The following is an 11,001-nucleotide window of genomic DNA, read 5'->3' as shown; positions in this document are numbered from 1 at the left end:
TCACCTGTCTTTGTGATTGTCTCCACCCCCCTCCAGGTGTCGCCCATCTTCCCCATTATCCTCTGTGTATTTATACCTGTGTTCTCTGTTTGTCTGTTGCCAGTTCGTCTTGTTTGTCAAGCCCACCAGCGGTTTGTGTCTCAGCTCCTGCTTTTCCCCAGTCTCTCTTTTCTCGTCCTCCTGGTTTTTGACTCTTGCCTGTCCTGATCCTGAACCCACCTGCCTGACAACTCTGCCTGTCCCTGAGACTGCCTGCCATCCTGTACCTTTGCCCTACCTCTGGATTACCGACCTCTGCCTGACCTGACCCTGAGCCCGCCTGTCGTTGTGTACCTTTGCCCCTGTTGTTGTAATAAACATTGTTACTTTGACACGGTCTACATCTGGGTCTTACCTTGATACCTGATAATAATATGAATAAGGGGCCATTTGGGACACATCCTTAGTCATCCAACATCAGTACATCATACACAGCCCTCTCCCACACTCATATAAATAGCTGAGTAAGACTGGTGGCTTGGGGGAGGGAACTTTGCATTCTATGCCTGTAGAGAGCAGAGCAATCCTGGCTTGGATTTTGGCTTTTGGTGCCTTTTCCATTGTGTAGAAGATGAGGGAGTCAGCAAATACCCATCTCACACAATGTGTGTGTGTGTGAGTCTGTGCGCGCGTGTGTGTGGGAGTATGTGTGTGTGTGTGCGCATGTATGTATTATATTTGTGTTTCTTGGAAACCTCCCTGTAAGGGGTGTTTCTATTTGGGGGTGTGTATGTGCGTCATATACTGCACAGATGACTTATTTTGTGGCTTGTAGGGCTGTAATTGAGAAAGCAAGAGATTAGTTAAAACCCCTTTTGGTCAGGGAAATACATGGTTGAATTTTCCATTACTACTCTGTTACTACACTCTTAGAAAAAAAGGATTCCAAAAGAGTTCCTAGGCTAATGATCTTGGAGATGGGGAAAGGGCCGATAAATGGGGAAAGGGCCGACAGTTTGCAAGAGTCCACCCGGAGTGGCAGATCCCGGGTGGACAGCCATACCTTCTGCCCGAGACGATACCGGGGAGCCGGGGTCCGGTGGCGATCTGCTTGTCGTCGATACCTGGAGGTGGGCTTGAGGAGGGCCGACCGGGCTCTCCTCCAGGTACGACCACAGCGGCGGACAAACATCTGGGCAGAAGGTATTAGTTAAAACCCCTTTTGGTCAGGGCAATACATGGTTGAATGTTCCATTACTACACTCAGAAAAAAAGGGTCCAAAAGAGTTCTTCGGCTGTCCCCATAGGATAACCTTATTTGGATCTAGGTAGAACCATTTTTGGTTCCAGGTATTTTTGTGTGTACATTTTGTATGTACAGGTGAGCTTTCCCTGCCGGCCCATGTCAGTCCGTACACGAAGGATCCCTGGGCACCAATGGAGAGCAGGGAGGATGCCTATGCCCACCTGGAGCTACGCACCTTGGAACAGTCCCTGCATTCCGAAAGCACAGAAATATTATTTGATCCACTTTAGGTTGTTTGAGACTTTGTTCTCAATGACTGACCTAAGTAAATCATCTCTTGGGATCCTAATTTGTGGCCTTATTTGTTCCCCAGGTGTCCCCTGGAAGCTCCACGTGTGGCTGGAGTCCCTCCATGTAGCCCAGCAGCTGTCCAGGGATGAGGTGACCCTCTCTCTCCTCAGAGACTTCACCACTATCAGGCCACAGGACTACTGCCAGGAGCTGGTCTCGCCCGCCCTACCTCTCTTGTGTAACAGGCTTGCAACCAGCAAGGTAGCCATGACTTGCAGTCCATGACTTGGACCTTGCAGTCCAATTTCTCCTTCAGTCGGTGTTGTTTGGGTTTACCATGTAGACTACAGTTTTCAGTGAGTAAATGTTCAATGAAACCTCAATCCAAAAGCAGAGTATGAATCAGAAATCGATCCAACATCTAAGAATTCTCAAATCAGTTGTTATAAAATGGGTAGCACACTTACAATGTCTGTTATATAAAATCACAACTCTTTCTGAACATGATTATGTCCCTTTAGGACTATGCCATAACCAAGAGACTGTCAGCCATCTTCTCTCACTGTTACGGCTCAGCTCCTACTCCCTCTGTTCCTCAGATGGACCTCACTCTCTCCACGCAGCTAGGTATGAAGACCGGCATACTCTCTCGATATGGAACAAACTACAGTCTGTTTAATTGTTCCGATTTTTAGGGTCCGAGTTTTCACTACATTTTAGCAACTGTAACTCCAACTTTTGTGTAAATCATGCTTAGTTGTGTACATGTATTTCAATGTATGTTTCTGACTCTAAACGGTGTAAACGTCACTTCGCTCTCTCTCCTCCACCAGATGCTCATTTCCTGAACAACCCAGAGATGTCTGACGTAATGTTGTTAGTGGAAGGCCGTCCCTTCTACTCCCACAGGGTCCTCCTCATGTCTGCCTCCAAAAGGTGAGCTAACACTTCCCTCCTCACACCTGAGGTGGCAGGTGTGATGTTTATCATCAAGTATGACCTCGAGTGCAGGCTCTAGTGTTTTCAGGGCAGCCTGTGCTTTTGTGTCCACAAGTTGGTTATCAAGTCTCTTTTGTCTCTTTCAGGTTTCGGTCCCTGCTGAGTTTCTGTGGGTCCGACACCAGCACCATACACATCTCTGACATCACATAGAGCACCTTCCAGAGGAAGGAGGGACTGAAGGGCTGAGGCTGTCACACGCTGACGCTATGGAGGTAAGAAATGCATCCTCATTTACACTGATACAACTTCATTCATACATCCCATTGTTGATCCAAACATTTACCACAGTGGTTAAGCTTTAGGAATGGCCCCCACTATCACTTGCCATTGAGGAGTGGGAAGACAACATAGTGGAGGTCATTCATAAAATGTAAGCACTTTGGGAAGGTGTAATGTTTGGAGTGGTGACTTGTGATGGAAGTATTCTCTGCTCCTCTGTCAGCAGCTGCTGCCAGTGGTCTGTTTCTTCCAGCTGAAGGTGCTAGAGAGGCAGTGTGAGATCCTGCTCTCCCAGAGTATCACCCTGGACAACGCTGTCAGCATCTACTTGTTGTCTAGGGTAAGAATTCAAACCTTGTTATTATGAAAGGTAGTCCCTAGCAGGCTTAAAGCTATGTCATAATGCTATCTGTGTGTTTTCTGCACCTTGAAATTAGTACATGCAATCCATTATAATGATCATCAAAGACGAAAAGTGTGCCTGTGTGAGAGGTGCCTGCATCAGTATCATTGTAATATGTGTGTCTCTCTCTCTCTCTCTCCTCTCTCTCTCTCTCTCTCTCTCTCTCTCTCTCTCTCTCTCTCTCTCTCTCTCTCCCATTCTGTACAGGATCACGGGGTGGCAGAGCTCAGGAGGTTCTGTGAAGGTTTCTTCCTGCAGCACATGGAACAGCTCCTGGAGAGAGATAACTTCCACAGGCTGCTCCTGGGAAGGGCCTGTCAGGACCAGCTTCCTCCAAAGACAGAGCCCCGGAGTGGACCATGTCAGGACCGACACTCCTCTCTCCTCCTGGAGGATTTGGAGGTCACTTTGGTCCACAGGCTGCTCTTACTCTACCCTCCCTGCAGAGAGTAAGCCACTGGCTGCATTTCAGTAGTCATAGTTGGCTCCTTTGTTCTTCCATTGTTTTGTTTCCTTCAACTGTACTGATGTGAAATAACTACACAAGTGAAAGCCAAGTAGCTATATCTGTTCTTAAATGTCAGTTCTGGGGAAGGAAAGGGGATGAGGCCACATTCAAATATTGAGATGGACCCCATGTGGGGAGAAGGACAGACATACCAGCAGGCCTGGAGATAAAAAACCAGTGTAGTGTAGCGTAGTATCTCGCAGTGCGGTGATGTCACCACTGTCGCCAGCACAGGTTGGTAATGGTACTCTGTCATGAAGGAGAGAAGAGGCAGGGCCTAGGTGAAGCTGCCACCGGACAGAACACTTTTACTGTGATCCAACAGGCCCTCAAACCTGCTCTCTCTGCCCCTGTGAATGCCCAAGGTACTGCTAAGACAGTTACTTTAGTTTCAGTGTGATGGTTAGAGAAGCTAGGGTAGTGAGCAGCTTCTTGCCACACGTGCCACAAATAGTGAAAGGACAACTGAAGGTGCTGCCAAAAGTTAGAGCTAGAAGCATAAAGAGTTTTGCAGTTGTTGAACGCAAACTCACCATCAGTTCCTCATGTAGCCCAGTGAGCAGGAAGGAGGATCAATGGATAACTGGAGAAGTACTGCTGCCATCTAGTGATGTGTGGGACTCGTTCCACAGGACTGACATAGGAAATCTAGAAATGGTCCATTGCTTAAGAGAGGAAATGGATGCAACGTACTATGGCTGGAATTGATCTAGAATACGATGAAGGTTTATGGCTATACCGCCAATATAATAACAGGTACTGAGACCCTGTTGGCAAGAAATGAAACATTTAGAGCATTTTTGGGCTGCTGTTACTTACTAAAGTCCATCCTCTCTCGTGTGGATGGAACTAGGGGAGATAGATATTGGACTGTAATAACAGAACTCTGAATATTTTATTCTACTGTACATACGGTATGTGAAACGTTTTGCTCATATTAGCCCCTTTTAGAATAATATGCACCCATGGAAGTGTATAGGCTAAAATCAGAAATCACCACCACACAATTCCAAAGTCAACAGATTTATTTCCTTTTGCACTGAAGTTGTTCACAGTTATGTCACAAGGGGATACATTGCCAGTGGTTTCCTGCTAAATACCAGCGCTCCTGGTGTTGTGTTCTACTGTATGTCCATCGTCCTGTGTGGCCTGGTTACCCAATAGTACAAAATAGAAAGAATAACAATAATAGGTATTGCTTTATTTTATCTCTCTGATACCAATTCCCACACCAGACAGAGTTCATGACCAGAGTATCAGGTCTCTCTTTGAGAGAAACGGTGTATGTGTGTGTGTGTTTGTGTGTGTGTGTGTAACTGTGTGTGTGTGCAGAGGATGCATTGCACGGTAAATGTGCACAGTAGTATAAGGAAGGAGAAGGGAGGTTGCGAGAAAGAACTCAAAAGACGAACAAACAACCGAAGTGGTGAGAGAAAATAAAAATAAGAGAAACAAGTTAAGAGACAGGAAAGAGAGAAAGAGAGAAAGAGAGAAAGAAAGAAAGAAAGAAAGAAAGAGAGAAAGAGAGAAAGAAAGAAAGAAAGAAAGAAAGAAAGAAAGAAAGAAAGAAAGAAAGAAAGAAAGAAAGAAAGAAAGAAAGAAAGAAAGAAAGAAAGAAAGAAAGAAAGAAAGAAAGAAAGAAAGAGAGAAAGAAAGAAAGAGAGAAAGAAAGAAAGAAAGAAAGAAAGAAAGAAAGAGAGAAAGAAAGAAAGAAAGAAAGAAAGAAAGAAAGAAAGAAAGAAAGAAAGAAAGAAAGAAAGAAAGAAAGAAAGAAAGAAAGAAAGAAAGAAAGAAAGAAAGAGGGGGAAAGGGGGAAAAAGGGACAGAACAATTCCAACAACTACATGCAAAGAAAAGACAAATGTTGGACATGCAAACGACAATACAAGGTAAAAGCTAAGAGTAGGAATCCCCTTGGTTTTTTAAATAAGTTTGTTAGCAATTTTTTTGTATTTACAAGGCGAGTGGCTGGAGTGTTGCCTTTGTCGTCGTACACACACAACGAGAAGGAACGCACAATTATTATCAACAGAGGGCTCGTTCCTCTCAGACTAGTCTACATTCTTAAATCACCGTAAATCATTTGCCAAATGTATATATTACAAGCTTTCTCATCGAAGCTGGAAAAAAATGAATGTTCACAAAAACATTTAGAGAATTCTCAATGATCAATAAATTAAACATGACAAAAAAACTATCTTTAAATTATCTAGTACATTTTCTCCATCATTTACATAAATAACCCAGAATAAATTAAAACAAACATGACAAAAAATACAATAAGGGAAAACAAATATACACAATAATTATGTCCACTGTTGTCTGAATCCTGCAGATAATTCAAAGGATCATAAACAAAACAAAATGGAAGAAAATAAAACCCTGAAATTATTCATCCCTCAAAAGGTAACCGAAAATAAAATACAACATTTAATCGATAAATCACGTCGAACAAGTAGAAAACACAAAATATAGTGATAAGTTAACACAATTCTTAGCTAAACATAATGTCACAACTACACAAACGTTGTACATATGGGAACATAGTTAGTCTGTACAACAGAATAGATCATTCATTTGTGTACCCCTCCCTCCCAAATGCCCACCCAAAGTCAATTAACTCAATTTCATTTCATTTACAGCAATGACACAGAGTCTGAAGAAGTCTAAAGTGTTAAAATCCTGTAGTTCACAAAGAAGGACTACATTAAAAAGAATTACAATCCAGCCAACGTTTAGCCAACGTTCAGCCAACGTCCATCCAACTTCCAAGAGTCTCGCCACCTCTCTCAAACTTTCATAGGAGCCAGTGGTTCTACTTCCATTCGTCTTTGTGCGCAAGTCTTTACATCCCCCAGGTGTGTGTGTGTGTGTGTGTGTGTGTGTGTGTGTGTGTGTGTGTGTGTGTGTGTGTGTGTGTGTGTGTGTGTGTGTGTGTGTGTGTGTGTGTGTGTGTGTGTGTGTGTGTGTGTGTGTGTGTGTGTGTGTGTGTGTGTGTGTGTGTAGGAGGATAGACAATGAGGAGAGAAAGGAGGAGAGAGGATGCGTGTAGTATAGGTTTGACAAACATCATTGTCTTTTTAAGGCTTTTCTCCAACTCTTCGACTAATATGTCTCTGGGTGTCTGTCACGATGATGAAACAGTCTCTAGTACTCTAATGTTTAGTGTAAGTGTGTGTGTGTGTGCAAGTGGAAAGAAGGAGGGGTGCATGGGGAGGAGGGGGACAGCAGTGTGAAGTATGTGAAGTCTTTCTCTTGTCCTCCGTCTCTGGCTCACTTACTCCCGTTGTTGACAAAGTGCCCCAGGTTGGGACACACACACTGTCCTCCATCTTGTTTCTCTAATAGGTTTTAGTGATGATCCCTGGTGGTAGAGACAAGGTCAAGCCATCATCACAGAGCAGAGGAGACACACACACACACACACACCCCACGGCGTGGGAAAGGGACGAGAGGGTAGAGGAACAGAAAAGAAACATGGCTACATGTGGTACTTAATATTGTCAAATACTGATCAGTGATCGATTGCTAAACTAAAATTGTAGTCATTCCATTATTATACAGTACAAAAGTTTATCTCTGCGATAATCAAAAGTAGATTTTTTTCGAGACACAAACACACTAAGCCTACTGACTAAAGCAAAGAAACCAGCAGCATCTCTCATTTCATTTCTCATCTCTCACACACTCTTGTGGGTTTTGTATTGGGTTTTGAATGACCTGATAACAGGTGGTTATTATCTAGTCATGCAACAGAGAGCTAGCTACTTCTCTCCGGTCTTAAGGTTGTTCCCCAGTCCGGCTGGTGGCGGCCATCTTTGTTTGTTTGTCTTTGCCCGGAGGCGGGGGGCATTTAGAGTCAGCGGGCTGGGTGGGCTGGGGCTGAGTGGGCGGGGGACATGACTCGTTTCGCCTGCTGCCGGGGGCATGCTTGGCAGGGGCGGGGCTAGGTGTGCCGGGCGTGCCAGGGGAGTTGTGCGACGCCTGGCTGTTCTTCTCGTCTGAAAAAAGTTGTTTAATTACGTCAAAGAAGTTACTCAACGGGCTGCCTAGGTACACAGATGGGAAGAAAAGAAAAAAAGAGAGAACAAACAACGAATGAGCAATGGGGTTAACGTGAGGAGGAAGGAGCAGAGGGTGATGGGAAGGAGAGGGTGATGATGAGGAAAGGACTGGAGGTAATGTTCCAGGAGGTAGAAAGGAGACTCATAAGCCACGTTTATGGTAAAAAAAAGAGGATTTGATTATATGTGATAGACTGTTAGTATATACATTAATAATGTCTCTAGGCTGAGGCGATCAGTGCATCAGTATTAAAGTGCTAAGTTAGGAGACCTAACGTTTGAACAATAGTAATCTATTAAAAAATGTAGGGTTCACATAAAACCAGTGGGCTTTTGAGTCTCTGTTCTACCTGGTTTGGGTGAGAGTGGTGACATAGGAGGGCTAGCTTGAGCTCTGGAAAGGTGATTACTAAAAATACCAGGTTTGGGGCAGGGGTGGTCAAATCTGCATCCAAGAGAGTTACTGAGTGCAGGTTTTTGTTCCAGCCCTGCTCTAACACTCCTGATTTAGCTAGTCAAGGTCTTGATTAGAAGATGATTAGTAGAAATAGGAAGTGGTAGAGCAGGCCTGTAACAAAAGCCGGTATGCCCAATTTCTCTCTTTCTTAAGAAAGGGGGGAGGAGAGGATGGGAACGCGAGCAGCATTTCAGAGTACCACAAAACATAATGTCTTGCCTTCCAAGCTCCTGGTAACTATCCTAATCACCACAATAAAAGCATACCTTAGAATGAGTCCATACAGTGCTCACAGACAAACACAGACAATGTGAACAACATGCCATCATCACAATAACATCACTCATCACACAATCAATTTCAAGTAAGAGGTTTCCTGGACACAGATTAAGCCTAGTCCTGGATTAAAAAGCATGCACAATGGGGGTCCTAAATTGAAAGTGCTGTTTAATCCAGTAACAGGCTTGATCTGGGTCTGGGAGTGCCTTAGTGTTCCACTGAGAGTCAAGCATATACAAGTTTACTCCAAACTTTCTTGAAATCTATCAGTCTAACTGTCCCTTTAAAGTTAATTAGGTGGGTGTTTTTTTGTTGACCAAACACAAAATACTTACGCAATGTCATCTTGCTATCACTTACCATTGTTCTTGTGCTACATAGACATTTGTTATTGATGGTCTACAATGTGTTTTACCATGAAATGGAAGGTGAAGTGGACATTTGCATCAACACTAGTGTGCATCCCAACACACACTGTGCCATGCAAAGGATCTCACACACACGCACGCACGCACGCACACACACACACACACGCACGCACGCACACGCACACACACACACACACACAGACACACGCGGAGAGCTGTGCATTAGTGACACCACAGTGCGTTGATGGTGAGGTTAAGAGTCATCGGGTGTAGTGAGGGAGGCTCAGGCTGGTAGTTTTGCTGTTTGCCAATCGAGTGAGAATTTCATTAGGGAAACAGTGGCTTGGAGTGTTTGCGGGTCAAAGTGTCTGACCGATGAGTGATATCTGTGAGCTTTAAAATCTTTTAGTTTTCCATTATAGTTGCCTGTACGGTATATTCAGCAAGTATTCAGACCCTTCACTTTTTCATAATTTTGTTACTTTACAGCCTTATTCTAAAACATATTAAATAAAGGTTTCCCTCATCAATATACACACAATACCCCATAATGACAAAGTGAAAACAGGTTTTTAGCAATTGTTTCAAATTAAAAATATTTAAAATAAAGTATTAAAAATAAAAAACAGAAATACCTTATTTACCTAAGTATTCAGACCCTTTACTATGAGACTCGAAATTGAGCTCAGGTGCATCCTGTTTCCGTTGATCATCCTTGAGATGTTTCTAAAACTTGATTGGTGTCCACCTGTGGTAAATTAAATTGATTGGACATGATTTGGAAAGGCACACACCTGTCTATATAAGGTCCCACAGTTGACAGTGCATGTCAGAGCAAAAACCAAGCCATGAGGTCGAAGGAATTGTCCTGAGAGCTCCGAGACAGGATTGGGTTGAGGCACAGATCTGGGGAAGGGAACCAAAACATTTCTGCAGAATTTGATGGTCCCCAAGAACACAGTGGCCTCCATCATTCTTACATGGAATAAGTCTGGATCCACCAAGACTCTTCCTAGAGCTGGCCGCCCAGCCAAACTGAGCAATCGGGGGAGATAGTCCTTGGTCAGGGAGGTGACCAAGAACCTGACGGTCACTCTGACAGAACTCCAGTTCCTCTGTGGAGAAAGGAGAACCTTCCAGAAGGACAACCATCTCTGTAGCACTCCACCAATCAGGCCTTTATGGTAGAGTGGCTAGACAGAAGCCACTCCTCTTTAAAAGGCACATGACAGCCCGCTTGGAGTTTGACAAGAGGCACCTAAAGGACTCTCAGACCATGAGAAACAATATTCTCTGGTCTGATGAAACCAAGATTGAACTCTTAGGTCTGAAGGCCAATCGTCACGTCTGGAAGAAACCTGGCACCATTCCTACAGTGAAGCATGGTGGTCGCAGCATCATACTGTGGGGATATTTTTCAGCGGCAGGGACTGGGAGACTATTCAGGATCAAGGGAAAGATGAATGGAGCAAAGTACAGAGAGATTCTTGATGAATACCTGCTCCGGAGCACTCAGGACTTCAGACTGGGACGAAGGTTCACCTTCCAACAGGACAACGACCCTAATTACACAGCCAAGACAACGCAGGAGTGGCTTCGGGACAAGTCTCTTAATGTCCTTGAGTGGCCCAGCCAGAGCCTGGACTTGAACCCAATCGAACATCTCTGGAGAGACCTGAAAATAGCTGTCCAGCGACTCTCCACATCCAACCTGACAGAGCTTGAGAGGATCTGCAGAGAAGAATGGGAGAAACTCCTCAAATACAGGTGTGCCAAGCTTGTAGCGTCATAACCAAGAAGACTCAACCGACTGGGCACACACTAGTTGAATCAACGTTGTTCCACGTCATTTCAATTAAATTACGTTGAACCAACGTGGAATAGACGTCTGTGCCCAGTGAGAAGGCTGTAATCGCTGCCAAAGATGCTTCAATAAAGTACTGATAAAGGGTCTGAATACTTATGTAAATGTGATGTTTCAGTTTATTTTTAATTCATTTGTAAAAAAATAAAAAATTTATAAACAGTTTTTGCTTTGTCATTATAGGGTATTGTGTGTAGATCGATGAGGAAAAAACAATTTAATCAATTTTAGAATAAGGCTGTAACGCAAAAAAAAATGAAAAAAGTCAAGGGGTCTGAATACTTTCCAAATGCACTTTACATATAACTGTTTAAAACCCAA

General features: G+C 43.8%; 2 protein-coding genes across 5 annotated transcripts in view; one reads left to right on the top strand and one right to left on the bottom strand.

Moving 5' to 3' along the window:
* The first annotated feature begins 1,416 nt into the window (after positions 1–1,416).
* On the top strand, positions 1,417–2,668 carry LOC106562022 (ankyrin repeat and BTB/POZ domain-containing protein 2-like). The gene is made up of 5 exons (XM_014126549.1): positions 1,417–1,486; positions 1,599–1,777; positions 2,038–2,143; positions 2,350–2,452; positions 2,602–2,668. Exons 1-5 carry the CDS (start codon positions 1,417–1,419, stop codon positions 2,666–2,668), a joined length of 525 nt encoding a protein of 174 aa, XP_013982024.1.
* A 1,990-nt stretch (positions 2,669–4,658) lies between these two features.
* LOC106561909 (serine/threonine-protein kinase BRSK2) overlaps positions 4,659–11,001 on the bottom strand; it is a 168,563-nt gene continuing 162,220 nt past the window's right edge. For 2 of the 4 annotated variants that reach the window (XM_014126249.2, XM_014126251.2), the window contains one exon: positions 4,659–7,697. In XM_014126249.2, the coding sequence (XP_013981724.1) occupies positions 7,429–7,697 (269 nt within the window). In that variant the 3' untranslated portion in view covers positions 4,659–7,428. The remainder of the gene's footprint in view (positions 7,698–11,001) is intronic. The other 2 variants (XM_014126250.2, XM_014126252.2) reach the window with 2 other exon arrangements.

Source organism: Salmo salar, chromosome ssa11, assembly GCF_905237065.1.
Source record: "Salmo salar chromosome ssa11, Ssal_v3.1, whole genome shotgun sequence".
NCBI lineage: Eukaryota > Metazoa > Chordata > Actinopteri > Salmoniformes > Salmonidae > Salmo > Salmo salar.
Note: the sequence above shows the minus strand (reverse complement) of the source record. Positions and strands in the feature narration are given on the sequence as shown.

What these genes read in the sequence shown, in the direction of transcription:
- LOC106562022 (XM_014126549.1), top strand. Translation starts at nt 1,417, where the DNA reads ATGGAGAGCAGGGAGGATGCCTATGCCCACCTGGAGCTACGCACCTTG. An exon ending in ACAGTCCCTGCATTCCGAAA is followed by an intron (nt 1,487 to 1,598) that starts GCACAGAAATAT and finishes TTTGTTCCCCAG; the next exon opens with GTGTCCCCTGGAAGCTCCAC. An exon ending in ACAGGCTTGCAACCAGCAAG is followed by an intron (nt 1,778 to 2,037) that starts GTAGCCATGACT and finishes ATGTCCCTTTAG; the next exon opens with GACTATGCCATAACCAAGAG.